Here is a 15,998-nt window from a genome sequence, read left to right as displayed (position 1 = left end):
CATGAGACCTGCAGTCCTTTCTGTTGCTGACTGTACCTGTCTCCCCACTCCTTCAGCCAGCCACAGTCTCCTCTGCTGTATAAGCTCCGGAACCCTTCAGGAATAGAGGAGTTTATGAGGACAGTAAAGCTCAGGAGAGACTGTGAGAGAAGGTCCAGGTGGGTGGTGATCATTCTCATCCTTGTTCTGTCCACATTTTGGATGGATTGCCACCCAGCTGCCTCCTACTCTGTCCTTTTCAGAGAAGCGGCATGCAGGAAATCAGTCAGAATTCCCCTTTATGGGGACACACAGAACAAACAAACAGCCTGGGGGGAGTTGGGAAAAAAGCAGAATGGCGAAAAGGCCTTGAGCAGATTTATGAGGCAGATTGACAATAAAGGAGAAATCGTGATGTCATTTGCACAGCCATGTAACTATGTTGTGCATCGGACCCTGGGCATGTGCAATGGCCTCTGCCGATGAGCATACATGTAGAAAAGTGTCACAACTAAAAGTGGACTGGGTCTGAAGTTTGATCATTGTTTTCTCTCTTACTGTTTGTGCTTTGATTTAAGAGATGACAAATCTACTGAGAATTATTAGAGATGAAAGATCTGTACAAGGTTTCAGGTTGGGTTAAAAGATGTGTGAATACAGGCAGAAGTAAACATTCTTTCACTGAACTTCAGTTACTCCCTCTGTCCTCACATTGCACATTTGTATAGGTGTATTAAAGCCATGTGAAGGAAGTCCCCTGTCTTCCAAGCAGAAGATGCTCATTTTAGCTGCGTAACACCACATGGGTCTCTGCGGTTACTGCTTTTGTCAACTGCCACCCAGAAAATAACCTCCAAAGCCAGTAAAAACTCCTGGTTTTAAACTATTTTCTCTTTTGTTTAGTCAAACATTTTTTAAAGCAAAAAGGCTTTTAAAAAAATAAAAGCATTTAAGCACGTTTAAATTCAATTCTTCACAGAAACAGCATCTTCATCTGCTTAATGAACAGACATTTCCACTGAAGCAAAAGGCTAAGAATGGAGTTGCCCTCCAGGGAGGCTTCACCTTTGATCTGCTTTTATGACTGTCCTTGACAGCCCGGGAATATTTGTATATGGGCAACCGCTGCAATAGCAACACTACAATTTGAGATGCAAGATCATTTGCATGTTTTGACCACCATATTTCAGCCATTTATCAGCATCTTAACTGGGTGCCCAGCGCTCGCCAATAAAGTAAGCAATAAAAGAAGTAATCCTGTAGGGACTAGTGGGGGATTTTTTTAGTGCTATGTGATATTTTAAGCTACTGATTAGATACTTGTCCATGATATATCCATGTCATTGAGAAGAGAGCCATTTCTGGAGGCAGCAATTTACCAAAGATGAAACCCGGCATTTCAGTTTAGTAGAAAGATTCCTTGTGCCAGTGTTGTTATAATCCTTTGTTATAATCAGTTACTATATACCTTTGAGAAGATTAGGTGTAAAGTGGGAGTGTTGGGCTCTGAAGCTCTTTGAAGTAGTGATTGATCACCCCTGCTAATGTGATACTACCATATGTGCATGTTTAGTGGCTTCATGCTATTTCCTCTGTTAGCCACTGAGAAATTGCATGCAATCTGTGCCTATAAAGATTCTACTTCTCTTCCTTTAGAGCCATAAAAAGGTTCGGATGAAACAGGCATTTATTCAATTCTTATTTACATGTATTGTAAATATGATCAGCTCTGAAAGAGGTTTTATTATATTTAGTGGAGGAATAAATACATGTATATTAATATTTTAGAAATATACTTTTAGGCAATGATCTAATTTTTCCATAATATTTTGCCACTTTGCCATTATTTTTGGTATTTCAGCACCACAATTTCATCTATTATTTCACATGGAAATGGCTGTTTGGTTTCAATCATTAGCACACAATGCTATTTCAGCATGAAATGGCAAACTAAAGCAAATCTGCACAATCTGTCAGACAAAAGAAAAGAATGGAGGATTACCCTTCTGGACCATTGCATTCTAGGGATAGGAAAACTGCTATGGCATGTAACCTAACTTTTGATTGCACATGGCAGATCAAGTTTAGATGCACATATGAAATCTGAAAAGCATCTTGGAATTAAGACAGGCTGACAATTATGTCAAAATTCAGGTAAAATGTCAAGTCAAATTCCATCACAGATTAGAAAGATGTGACTCTCCTTGCCTGGTGCTGTACGATATTGTGCAAGATTGTACAGGGTCTCATTTCCAATTTAAGAGGCTGGATCACCTATAACTATGTATACCAAAGATGGCTGAGCTACACCATGCATTAACAAACACTATGCTGAAGTTACCTACCAAACATTTTGAAAATGCACATTGTCCAATTCAAGTAACATTTCATTCACTCTTATTCTGTTTCAGTGGTCATGGATGATGATACCAATGAGAAACTCTCTGAAGGCATTTATGCCATAGTGGATACCTGAATGCTTTTCTTACAGACAGTACATACACACTTAAGTCAGTAGCATTTACTATTGTTGCTCGAACTTATTCTCCATAGAATTTGTCTAAAATGGTTTATTCCCAGGGATCTTCCCCTTCGGGACTTCTTTCGGCAAGGTCTATGGATAACTGATTGCAATACAGTTAGACGCCTTAGGATTTTGTTATTTATGTTACATTTCCAAAGGCACAAATAAAGGCAAAAACCATAGGAAAGTTTTGGACAAGAGCCTGTTGCAACTGTATTGTGTGGAAGGCTAGGGTAGGAGTTCCACCCATTCACACTTCTGGTCGACACTATGAGTTTAATTCAAATTTAGCAGCATTAAATCGAATTAACCCTGCACCCGTCCACACAATGAAGCCATTTATTTCGAAATAAAGGGCTCTTAAAATCGATTTCTGTACTCCTCCCCAACGAGCGGAGCAGCGCCAAAATCGATATTGTCATTTCGAATTAGGGTTAGTGTGGCCGCAATTCGATGGTATTGGCCTCCGGGAGCTATCCCACAGTGCACCATTGTGACCGCTCTGGACAGCAATCTGAACTCGGATGCACTGGCCAGGTAGACAGGAAAAGCCCTGCGAATGTTTGAATTTCATTTCCTGTTTGCCCAGCACAGGAGAGCACAGGTGACCACAGAGAGCTCATGAGCACAGGTAACCATGCAGGCCGATAATCGAAAAAGAGCACCAGCATGGACTGTACGGAAGGTACTGGATCTGATCGCTATATATGGAGAGGATTCAGTGCTAGCAGAACTTAGTTTGAAAAGACGAAATGCCAAAACTTTTGAAAAAATCTCCAAGGGCATGATGGAGAGAGGCCACAATAGGGACTCAGAGCAGTGCCGCGTGAAAGTCAAGGGAGCTCAGACAAGCCTATCAGAAAACAAAGGAGGCAAACGGTCGCTCCGGCTCAAAGCTGCCGACATGCCGCTTCTACGCTGACCTGCATGCAATTCTAGGGGGGGCCGCCACCTCTATCCCATCTCTGACCGTGGATTCCAAGGCAGGGGTAATCTCATCAGCCACACTTGAGGATTCTGCGGACGGGGAAGAAGAGGAGGAGGAGGAGGACGAGCTTGCGGAGAGCACACAGCATTCCGTTCTCCGCAGCAGCCAGGATCTTTTTCTCAGCCTGACTGAAGTACCCTTCCAAGCCTCCCAAGCCAGTACCCAAGACCATGACCCCATGGAAGGGACCTCAGGTGAGTTTACCTTTTAAAATATAAAACATGGTTTAAAAGCAAGCGTTTTTTAATGATTAATTTGCCCTGAGGACTTGGGATGCATTTGCGGCCAGTACAGCTACTGGAAAAGTCTGTTAACGTGTCTGGGGATGGAGCGGAAATCCTCCAGGGACATCTCCATGAAGCTCTCCTGGAGGTTCTCCAAAAGCTTTTGCAGAAGGTTTCTGGGCAGTGCAGCCTTATTCCGTTCTCCATGATAGGACACTTGACCACGCCATGCTAGTAGCAAGTAATCTGGTATCATTGCATGACGAAGCCTGGCAGCGTATGGTCCCGGTGTTTGCTGGCATTCAAGCAACATCCGTTCTTTATCTCGCTGTGTAATCCTCAGGAGAGTGATATCACTCATGGTAACCTGGTTGAAATACGGGAATTTAATTAAGGGGACAGAGATGGCCCTTCCTACTGGGCTGTTTGCCTATGGCTGAAAAGAAATCCTTCCCTGTAGTAAGCCAAGCGTGGAGAGGGGGGGTGGATTGACACTAAGCTTTTCACGTATGGCTACAGGGATCTTCCCTGATACCAGCCACGCAGTGGGGCGAGGGATAAAGTGATCATCCCAGAGAATTGGATGGAGGGGGGTTAGTTTGTTTTCTGCTTCTGAAGGTTAACAGGAAAACCGCAGCACTCAACAGGCTTTGCTTGGTATGTGGGAAAGGAGGACATGGCTTACCATGGCCGCATACAAGCCAAATTCTGTTGCCTGGACCTGCGTCTGTGATCTCTAGCAGCAAAGCCACAGGCACTCAATATTAAGCGGCAAAATGCGACCTTGCACAGAAATCACATGTGCTATGTAATGTTAATAGTGTTGTTCACCGTGAAAGAGTATAAGCATTGTTCTGTAAAATGTATCTTTTTTAAAAATTCTCTCCTTTTTTCCCTCCCTCCAGCAGCTGCAAATTTTTCAAGCCTCCCTCCTCCATCCCGAAGGCTATCTCAGATAAGGCGCTGGAAAAAGAGGACGCGAGACGAGATGTTCGCAATGAAAGAGCTTATCTGAATGAGTGGAAGGACACGGTTTCAAAGTATAGGAAAGATGCCAGTGAACGTGAGGACAGGAGGGACCAATGTGAGGACAGAAGGGACCAACGTGAGGAGAGGAGAGACGCTCGAGATGAGAGGTGGCAGCAGGAAGATCAAAGGAGGCAGGATGCAATGCTGGGGCTGCTGCGTGAGCAAACAGACATGCTCCGGCGTCTGGTGGAGCTTCAGGAACGGCAGCAGGATCACAGACTGGCACTATAGCCCCTGTATAACCCCCCTCACCATGTTCCATAGCCTCCTCACCCAGACGTGTAAGAACGCGGGGGGAGGCTCCGTGCACCCTCCCATTCCACCCCAGTGGACAGCCCAAGCAAAAGGCTGTCATTATTTTAACCTTTTTTTAGTGGCCCTTTCCTTCCCTCTGATCCTCCTCCCAAACCCCACCCAGGCTACCTTGTCAGTTCTCTCCCTCTTTTTATAATCAATTAATAAAGAATACATTATTTTTAAACAATAGTGACTTTATTTCCTTTGAAAGCAAGCTGTGATCGAAGGGGGAGGGTGGGTTACCTACAGAGAATGAGTCAATAAAGGGAGCGGATTTTCATCAAGGAGAAACAAAGAGAACTTTCACACGGTAGCTTGGCCAGTCACGAAACTGGTTTTCAAAGCTTCTCTGATGCGCCTCGCTTCCTGGTGTGCTCTTCTAACCGCCCTAGTGTCTGGCTGCGTGTAATCAGCAGCCAGGCGATTTGCCTCAGCCTCCCACCCCGCCATAAACTTCTCCCCCTTACTCTCACAGAGATTGTGGAGCACACAGCAAGCAGCAATAACAATGGGGATATTGGTTTGGCTGAGGTCTGAGCGAGTCAGTAAAGTGCGCCAGCGACCTTTTAAACAGCCAAATGCACATTCCACCACCATTCTGCACTTGCTCAGCCTGTAGTTGAACAGCTCCTGACTCCTGTCCAGGCTGCCTGTGTATGGCTTCATGAGCCATGGCATTAAGGTATAGGCTGTGTCCCCAAGGATAACTATAGGCATTTCAACATCCCCAACGGTTATTTTCTGGTCCGGGAAGTAAGTCCCTTGCTGCAGCTGTTTAAACAGCATCATGAACCCTTCCCAGCCAGCCCACGTTGATGTTGGTGAAACGTCCCTTGTGATCCACCAGTGCTTGCAGCACCATTGAAAAGTAACCCTTGCGGTTTATGTACTGGGTACCCTGGTGCTCCGGTGCCAAGATAGGGATATGGGTTCCATCTATCGCCCCACCACAGTTAGGGAATCCATTGCAGCAAAGCCATCCACTATGGCCTGCACATTTCCCACAGTCACTACCTTTCGTAGCAGCAGCTCAATGATTGCTTTGGCTACTTGCATGACAGCAGCCCCCACAGTAGATTTGCCCACTCCAAATTGATTCCCGACTGACCGGTAGCTGTCTGGCGTTGCAAGCTTCCACGGGGCTATCGCCACTCGCTTCTCAACTGTGAGGGCTGCTCTCATCCTGATATTCTGGCACTTCAGGGCAGGGGACAGCAAGTCACAAAGTTCCATGAAAGTGCCCTTACGCATGCAAAAGTTTCGCAGCCACTGGGAATCGTCCCACACCTGCAACACTATGCAGTCCCACCAGTCTGTGCTTGTTTCCCAGGCCCAGAATCGGCGTTCCACGGATAAAACCTTCCCCATCAACAACATGGTCTCCAAAGCGCCGGGACCTGCGGTTTGAGAGAATTCTGTGTCCATGTCCATGTCCTCATCACTCTCGTCGCCGCGCTGCCGTCGCCGCCTCCTCCTTGCCTCGTTTTTCTGGTCCTGGTTCAGCATAAACTGCACAATAACGCGCGAGGTGTTTACAATGTTCATGACTGCTGTCTTGAGCTGAGTGGGTTCCATGCTTGCCGTGGTATGGCGTTTGCTATGTTCACCCAGGAAAAAAGGTGTGAAACAGTTGTCTGCCGTTTCTTTCATGGAGGGAGGGGGTGAGGCTGTACCCAGAACCACCTGCGACAATGTTTTTTGCCCCATCAGGCATTGGGATCTCAACCCAGAATTCCAATGGCGGGGGAGACTGCGGGAACTATGGGATAGCTATGGGATAGCTACCCACAGTGCAACGCTCCGGAAATCGACGCTAGCCCCGGTACATGGACGCACACCGCCGAATAAATGTGCTTAGTGTGGCCGCATACATTCGACTTTATACAATCTGTTTCCAAAATTCGAATTCTGTAAATTCAGATTAATCCCGTAGTGTAGACATACCCACAGTGAGCATGTGACCACTAGTGGCTGGTTGAAGCTTAGAAAGAACATTAAGTGTCCATTTTATAGCTGAAAGCAAAAGCAAATAATATTTTTGTGCACAAAAACTATTTACAAGAACAACAGAAAAGCTACAAATTTGCCACCATGAAGCAATACCACTATGAAGCTTCAAGTCTGTGACTGTTTTGTGCTGTTTGTTTGTTCTTAAAACTATAATATCCCTAGATGCTATGCTGCCAGATTAAATTCCAGGATTTAAGGGTGCTGCTAGCTATCAATAGATATCTAAAAACTACAAATCTGAACTTAACTGTCTCTGATTTCTGGAATGCCCAAGATACATACAACATAATTTCCAAGTTTAGTGCATGAGGCAAGCGGATATTTTTCAGTTCGTCCAAAGAGGCCTGATACAGAGACAGCTGAATCCAGTTATAAGCAGGTCATCAGCAAATTAAATAGAGTATATAACAAGCAGAGATGTTACCCATGGTTTCAATGCTAGCAAACATTACGTTTTCATCTGATCTTTATTTGAGTTAAAATAACGTATGGAAAATAATGGGCTGCACTGTGTATTTGCTCAGTTATTATCGTTATCAAACCTGATCACCATTTAGAACCCTCTGCTCTTCTTCCCAGTGAAGTGAACTTTGAAGGTCATATTAATGAGGATGAGCCATGGACGTTCAAGCGTCAGTGTCAAGCCAAGGCAGTATTTTCATGGGACGCCTCCAGAGAAAAACATCAAGTGCTGCAAGAAGTGTTATTGGTGATTTTGGTAGGTCTCTCTCTCTCTCTCTCTCTCTCTCTGAGTTAGCACTGATTCAATGCCCCATCATAATGTTAGTGAACACTGTATTTGTCTTTCAGATTAAAATGTAAAACCCATATCCTGTTCATTTGTGGTCATTAAACCTCTTAGCGTATTTCTGCAAAAGTAGTGTTAGCTGTGGTCAAATTTCAATGGGGATAATTAGAATCCGCCTACTCCAATTACCCCTGGCACTTTCAATGGGACATTGTATTCCTCACTTCCTGTACTTAGCTGTTGCTCTGCACAGTTGGCCTGCAGCACTATCCAACTATAACCTCTTATACACTTTAATATTAAAGTGATTCTTACTTTGTCCAACAAACTTTGTCTATGAAATCTTGCATAGACATTTTGTCCCATTCTTCTGCATGTGGTGCCTTCCATGGGGCTTCATTAGGAATCTATGACAACATAAGAACAGCGAATATTCAGTAACAAAATTGCACACTGTGGATAGGTCTTCACTACATACACTAGACTGGCACAGCTACATTGTGCATCTATGCTGGCACAACCCCATAGGGTAGACGCAGCATACATGGACAGAAAGGATTTTTCTGTTTGTGCAGGAACACCACCTCCCTGAACCTGAACGGAAGCATTCTTCCATCAACACACTGATTTTTTTCAGGAATTGGCTTAATGGTATAAAGGACGGGACTAGAAAAGTGATCCAGAAATTATGCTTTCCCAGATTTATACTAATCATTTTTATTGGGACAAAAGGTTTCTTCTCAGCACTTACCTGAGCTTTCTATTCCAGATAAGCCTATTTCTATTTTAACTTTATAGGCAGAATTCTTACATACATTTTTAGTGAGAACACTTATTTATTTGAGTGAAAATAACGTATGGAAAATAATGGGCTGCACTGTGTATTTGCTCAGTTATTATCGTTATCAAACCTGATCACCATTTAGAACCCTCTGCTCTTCTTCCCAGTGAAGTGAACTTTGAAGGTCATATTAATGAGGATGAGCCACGGACGTTCAAGCGTCAGTGTCAAGCCAAGGCAGTAAAATTCTGCTTTTCTGAAAAACACCAGCCCTTCTCCCTTTTACAATAGTAAACTTGTCTCTTAACAGAGACTAATTTTTAACTGAGTCAACTGATTTCACATTAAAATGAGAAGATACAGACTGTGATTTAAGACTCTTTTTGAAAACAAACTGTTTAAAGAAAAGACATATTTGAATAATTTTCTCTGATCAGTCTATATTTTTGCTATTTTAGTATTATTTATTCTAAAAACACCGAGGGGGTTTTAAAGGCAAGAGAGCAACTCTTACGGGTAGAAAAAATATCTGAGATGAGAGTCAGTCTTAGAAGCCGAGTAATAGAAAATGTATTATGATTGAAACTGAATTAGTGCCTCCAAAATAACAATGCAAGACTACAGTTACAAGCTCACCTGCACTACAGAATTCTGTTAAATGTTCTTGCTGGAAATTTACACAATTTCTAAACTGAAATAAAGTGGATTGAGCAGAAGATTTAAAAAAAAAATAGACTAAAATGTTGCCTAGTGAGGTAAAATGCTGTGCTGGAGCGAAGTGTGTAATTCTACAGCTCCCCTGTTTATGTTTTGAAGCACCTGCACTTTCCTTTTTAAACACTCCTAGCTCAACAGTATAGTGAGAACCAGTGTACATCACCTTTAACACATACTTAGCTGGTCAAGTTAGTTAAAGCCTCTGGGGAAGGAGTTTAGCATATGTTAAAGGCAGTGTGCCTTGCCTACACTAGACTATTAAGACATGTTAGTGTGTGTCATTTAACATGTGCTAACATCACACCTTTGAATCCCACACAAGGGCTAACTGCATTGGATAACTGAGCCTCTACACACCTCCTTTCCCATTTCATCCATCGTCCTCCATAGATTGTTGAAATCTAAGATGACAAAAGGGTTCCACATAGTAGGAAATGCACCCTTAAAGGGATAACTTTTACCCTAAAAAAAAAAAAAAAAAAAGCATAATCAGAATACAATTTATAAAACTACTCATTCATGTGAGTGACCACAACCTCAATGTACATAAGTTAGTACCGAAGACTTAAACGGTCACCAGACAGCTCCAACCAGTACACACAGTAGTAATCATTTGACAGATTAGTTAATCAGCTGCACATGAAAGTAAAATTAATAGGAAGAACAAATGATAAGAATGCTATAACCTTGTATCTTTAAAAGCCGAGTAAGTAGGTTTGAGACTGACACCTCCAACCAAGACAAAAAGCAAGGTTGTTAAGGCCAGCACAAAAAGCAGACAGCTTTGGAGTGTTGGCATTTATTTGGGGTGATCAGTTTTGTACTGTATGTTTATGTTTGATTACATTTTCTTTCCTAAATGAGATTTAAAATGAATAACAATATAATATTTTTCAAAGATACAATATTAGTTTTCTTCAAAATCAAAGCAAAGTGACTGTGATAGGAAGACTATCTTGGCCATAGCTAGGAGCTTTTCCTTAAACAAACACAACAATTTATAGTTTCAAAAAGACTAATTAGAAAGGTAGCATTTGTGAATCATTAATCTTTATTAGCCATCAATATTTTCCACAGTATTTTTGGTATATATATGTTTCATGGAGATAGCCTAACCAGTATGGAAGTCATTATTTCATTGGCCGTATAAGTATTTAATAATTAGATTTTACATGTAGTTATTACTATGAAGTAAGGAAGTCTGGCTTCATGGAAGGAGTGAGAAGATGGCTAATTTATAGATACTATTTTGTTTGCAGGGGATTTCCCTGGTTGTTTTTGTGGCTGGCAGACTTGATAGCTGTGTGAAGCTACTAAAAGTCACTGACCTTAGTTATTCCTTTCCCCAAAAACACATTCCAGGGCCTACTGAGAATATTCTCTGGTAAGAACACTACAGGTTATTTAATGTTGCAGGAATATACAGCCGTGGTGGGGGGGAAAAATCACACTCATGCATTTAAGATGGTATTGCAGCAATAGGAATACAATGGATATAATAAATTGTAATAAACATTTCCTACCGTGTCCCACAAAATGATTACTGGAAACAAATTCAAATTGATTTGTATATAAGCATTATAACATGATTAAAATGGTAAGAAATGGATAACAAGAAACAACAGTGTATCATGTTGAGAAGTGTCTATTGGACTGTGGTATGCAGCAGTCTTAGGTCTGGTTTTATTTAACCTCTTTATCAGCAGTCCGGAAGAGGGGATAAGATGCAAATTAGTTAAATCTGCAGCTGTTGCAGACACTAGAGGGTACAGCAACACAACACAACATAAAGGGACCCTGAGAGATTAAAAAAGTGGGATGGAAATAAAGTGAAATACAACCTTGAAAAACACAAGCTAACAACCTTTGAGGAAACCTAATTCAAAGGGAGGGAGTTACTTAGAAAGCAGTAATGTCAAAAACAAACCGAAGGGTGATAGTAATAGCAAATTGCAAATCAATTTGTAATGAGATAGAGCAACAAAAGACACAATGCCATTTTGGACAAGATGAAAGAGAGACTGTTTTCGGTACAGTGTTTGTAAAGACACAGGGAGCCTAGTGGAAGACAGCTGGGAAGGCTTGTAAGCAAAACCAAAGCAATACAAATAGGAGGAAAGCAGTGGAAGGAGTTCGGGGTTTTTTTATTTTATTTTACATATGGACATAACAGTTATTACTAGGGATGCCTGAGAACATCATGTCCTTTCACAGTAACTTGCCATGTGGGGAATTTGTTGTCAAAATATGCTGTTTCATCACAGCCAAAATGTTTTGCAAAGACATGTCAGTTTTTATGAAGTTTTTGTTAAAAAGGTTTCTGAGCTCCAGGGTGGATTGTCCAGTCACTTCCAGAGAGAAAGAGAGAGACACTGATGGAAAACTTGATCTTTTCAACCTGAAAACTGCTGTTTTATTTCATGAAAACATTTAAAAGGTTTTGATTTTATTCCAAAGGGAAACAAAATAAAAAAAATTGGTGGTGACTGGAGGACAACAATTCCATTTTGTGGTAATCTTTGAGGTTTCAACATTTGTTTTCTTTCTGCACAGCAATTGGCTGAAGAGGAACCTGGGCAAGAGTGAGATGATGCTCAAGAGGGAAACATTGGAAGATCTAACTCCCACTATCACCTTGCCCTTCATTGAAGGAGTCTGCCCTTAGATTATCAAATCTTTCCACGATTTAGGGAGGCTCCTATCCCACTGTAAAATGTTGCAGTTGCAATCAGTCCTCCTGCAAGTTTAACAAATAGGATATTGCTGAGAAGAGTGTTCTCCATAAAGTGTTGTTGTTTTTTGCATGGGCTTGCTTTAAGCCATGAGGATACATTTTCAGCCTCCTAACTATATACATGTGTCATAACTATAAAGGGAAGGGTAACAGCTCTCCTATGTACAGTATTATAAAATCCCTCCTGGCCAGAGGCTCCAAAATCCTTTTACCTGTAAGGGGTTAAGAAGCTCAGGTAACCTGGCTGACACCTGACCCAAAGGACCAATAAGGGGACAAGATACTTTCAAATCTTGGGGGGGGGGGGGGGAAGGCTTTTGTTTGTGCTCTTTGTTTGGGAGTTCGTTCGCTCTTGGGACTGAGAGGGACCAGACATCAATCCAGGTTCTCCACATCTTTCTAAACAAGTCTCTCCTATTTCAAACTTGTAAGTAAAAAGCCAGGCAAGGCGTGTTAGTTTATCTTTGTTTTCTCAACTTGTAAATGTACCTTTTACTAGAGTGTTTATCTCTGTTTGCTGTACTTTGAACCTGAGGCTAGAGGGAGGTCCTCTGAGCTCTTTAAGTTTGATTGCCCTGTAAAGTTATTTTCCATACTGATTTTACAGAGATGATTTTTACCTTTTTTCTTTAATTAAAAGCCTTCTTTTTAAGAACCTGATTGATTTTTCCTTGTTTTTAGATCCAAGGGGGTTGGATCTTGATCCACCAGGAGTTGGTGGGAGAAAGGAGGGGGATGGTTAATTTCTCCTTGTTTTAAGATCCAAGGGGTTTGGATCTGTATTCACCAGGGAATTGGTGAAGAGTTTCTCAAGGCTTCCCAGGGAAGGGAATCCACTTGGGAATGGTGGCAGCGGACCAGATCTAAGCTCGTAATTAAGCTTAGAAGTTTTCATGCAGGCCCCTACATTTGTACCCTAAAGTTCAGAGTGGGGAAGCAGCCTTGACAACATGAAATTATAATCTATAACCTTACTATAACATTACTGTAACAATTACTATAACATCACTATATCAACCATGCTCAGTGCATTAAGAGCCTTCCGAAGACACCCAACATGACAAACTTTGCATTGGATACCACACAATCATTTCATAAAGATGAACATGGGTGTGTAGGGTGTTCCCCCGCGGTACAGAGCATCACAGTAAGTTTATGCATTTTTTAAAAAAATCCACCATTGGCCAGACACAAGATCCTGGATTAGATGGACCTTTGGTCTATACTGCTACAATTGTTAATTGTTCCTTTGAGGTGGGATACATCTTTGAGTTTTGCAGGAAAATTAGCATAGCTACAAGAAAGTTGCACTATTACATAAACTAGGTGTCACAGGGTGGCTGGCCCCTGTAAATGAAGTAGGTCCAGTTCCCTTGTGCCAGAACAAGTATTCCTTGTTTGGCCAATTGAGAGGGTGGGGCAGACGCTGTGGGCTATGAAGGATGAGGAAGAGACTCAACGAGAGGATGTTCCAGTGACTCAGAGCAGACTGGTTCAGTCAGGGGCAGGTGAGAGTTGCCAGAGAGCAGGGGACTGGAGGAGTCCCAGAAAGAAGCAGAAGGTGGTTCCTGCGAGAAGGCTGAAGGCAGCAAGAGCGAAGGGAACTGCCTGCTAGTTCTAAGCCAGAGCCAAGGGCCAGAGAGTTCTGAAGGCAGGGGAGCAGCAGAGGTGCTTACCCACTGACATTGCCAGATTTGGAGAGTGGGACCCATAGGAACTGTAAGAGGACCTGGGGGAGTAATGGATGCTCCCCAGGCAAGTTCCCGCCGGAAAGAGCAGGGTTGCACTCCAGCTGGATGGCTGGGGTGGTTGTCATGGGACAAGAACAGGAGAGGACTGCACTGAAGAGCCAGGGCGTGGTGAGAGATGCCAAGGCGGTATGTTGCATGTATTGTTTGGCTTATGCTGGGGAAATTCTGAACTATGGGACTTTTGTTATGACTTGTGTGCACAGGACTCTTGTAATAAATGAACCCAACAAGTACTATATTTATACTTGGGAAGATGCTTTGTACTATTTCTGGGGAATCTGAAGGAGGGAAACCGAGGCAGGCACACTTATGCCGCAGCCTGCAGCAGGAGGGCATTCCAGGAGGGGTGCCCAGTGACACTAGATAATGCTTTTCATCCAAAGAAGCTGCATTTGAAACATGTTGGCAATTTCTTTTAGCCTCTCAGGAAAGCCATAATGCTTAGCATTATCCTATTAATAAATAATTTTTACAGCAGTAAAGACAAACTTGACTGTGAACCTAAACGATTTTGGAATGGTGGAGCTACATTTCACAAGTGTAAATCTTGTACCAGTCTTCCCTAAGAAAGTGTAAAACTGTTCTGTTTCAAGTACCTCACATTTTCCAGGCCTACAAGCATGAAACACACATGCATGCTGTGTTAAAAAAAAAAACCAAGACAGAAGCAGACAGCATTCTCTTTATTCTAATTATTGATTTTGTTCTGCACTTCCTTCTCCACCTGAGGCACTTCTGTTGGAGTTATCCCCTCTGAATTAACTCAAGTCTCATGAGTTCCTTATAATGCTTCTGCTGACTAACAATATACTTAAAATATTCTTGTTTTGGTATTCTTCTTACTCTTTTATTGTATTTGAACTGCAGAAAGGGAGAACTCAGACGTGTCTCCTGTGCAGAAAACTGTGATGCCTGATTTCTCATATAGCACAAGGGTATTTCAGTCTGGATAAAGAACAACAATTCTAGAACTAAAGATGCCTTAGATGCAAGCTGTGTAAACGTATGTGTAAGCCATGCCCGCTCAGTGTGGCACTCTGCCCCCGTCTAGTAGTGGCTAGACCAGCTAGAGAGATTGATGAGCCTGTTACAGCCCTGGCTAAGAGAAATGCATCTTCTAGCTCTGGCAGAAGAGGCTTATGCATTAAGATCAAGAGATCCTAGGTTTGCTCCCTGCTGCCAACAATCCATCCAGGGGTATCAGTATTACATATGCACTGCTATAATCATTCTAGTTTTAGCTTACCATGTAGGGCCATCACTACTGATGCCAAAGGCTTTCCAAAGAAAGGCCAAGCCCGTAGATGAAAATCATGTGCCAGGATGTGCAAACTTTTTACCTCTTTCCATTTCTTTATATATAACCATGTGATCAAGTCAGACTGGCATCAGAAATATAACTTTAAATGTTACTCCATCTGTGTATTTAATTTCACTTCTCAACATCAGTACCAAAATGCCCAAAGGCATGGATTTTCAAAGGCATTTTATTCATAACTCCATTTGCGATTTTGCCAAAAATAGAGCCCCGGTGAGAACAGCAGAAGCTGGACTTGCTTCAGTATAGGACTCTTGGCTGCTTTGAAAGGTTGATGCCATGTTATACAGTACCAGAGGATGTTGAAGACTCTGACTGTACAAAGGGCAAATTAATGTAACAAAACCAAGCAAACCATCAAACATAGACACAAACAAAAAGAGAACCAAAGAGCTTAAGGTAAAGTCTCACCAGACATTACAACCCCAACCGGGGCTCTAAAAGGAAATTATTCCATGCATCTGCTTTAGAATCATAGAATCATAGAATATCAGAGTTGGAAGGGACCTCAAGAGGTCATCTAGTCCAACCCCCTGCTCAAAGCAGGACCAATTCCCAGCTAAATCATCCCAGCCAGGGCTTTGTCAAGCCGGGCCTTAAAAACCTCCAAGGAAGGAGACTCCACCACCTCCCTAGGTAACGCATTCCAGTGTTTCACCACCCTCCTAGTGAAATAGTTTTTCCTGATATCCAACCTGGACCTCCCCCACCGCAACTTGAGACCATTGCTCCTTGTTCTGTCATCTGCCACCACTGAGAACAGCCGAGCTCCATCCTCTTTGGAACCCCCCTTCAGGTAGTTGAAGGCTGCTATCAAATCCCCCCTCATTCTTCTCTTCTGGAGACTAAACAATCCCAGTTCTCTCAGCCTCTCCTCATAAGTCATGTGCTCCAGACC

At 42.5% G+C, this 15,998-nt stretch overlaps 1 protein-coding gene across 3 annotated transcripts in view; it reads right to left on the bottom strand.

Moving 5' to 3' along the window:
- The window catches only part of LOC101933084 (amine oxidase [flavin-containing] B), a 93,101-nt gene that overhangs the window by 27,377 nt on the left and 49,726 nt on the right, over nucleotides 1-15,998 (bottom strand). For all 3 annotated transcript variants that reach the window (XM_005301774.4, XM_065578587.1, XM_065578584.1), the window contains exons 4-5: nucleotides 9,655-9,759; nucleotides 8,115-8,206 (exon numbers count right to left, since the gene is read on the bottom strand). In XM_005301774.4, the coding sequence (XP_005301831.2) occupies nucleotides 8,115-8,206; nucleotides 9,655-9,759 (197 nt within the window). The remainder of the gene's footprint in view (nucleotides 1-8,114; nucleotides 8,207-9,654; nucleotides 9,760-15,998) is intronic.

This window comes from Chrysemys picta, chromosome 1, assembly GCF_011386835.1.
Source record: "Chrysemys picta bellii isolate R12L10 chromosome 1, ASM1138683v2, whole genome shotgun sequence".
Classification (NCBI taxonomy): domain Eukaryota; kingdom Metazoa; phylum Chordata; order Testudines; family Emydidae; genus Chrysemys; species Chrysemys picta.
The sequence above is the reverse complement of the archived record's forward strand: the minus strand, read 5'-3'. Positions and strand labels throughout refer to the sequence as shown.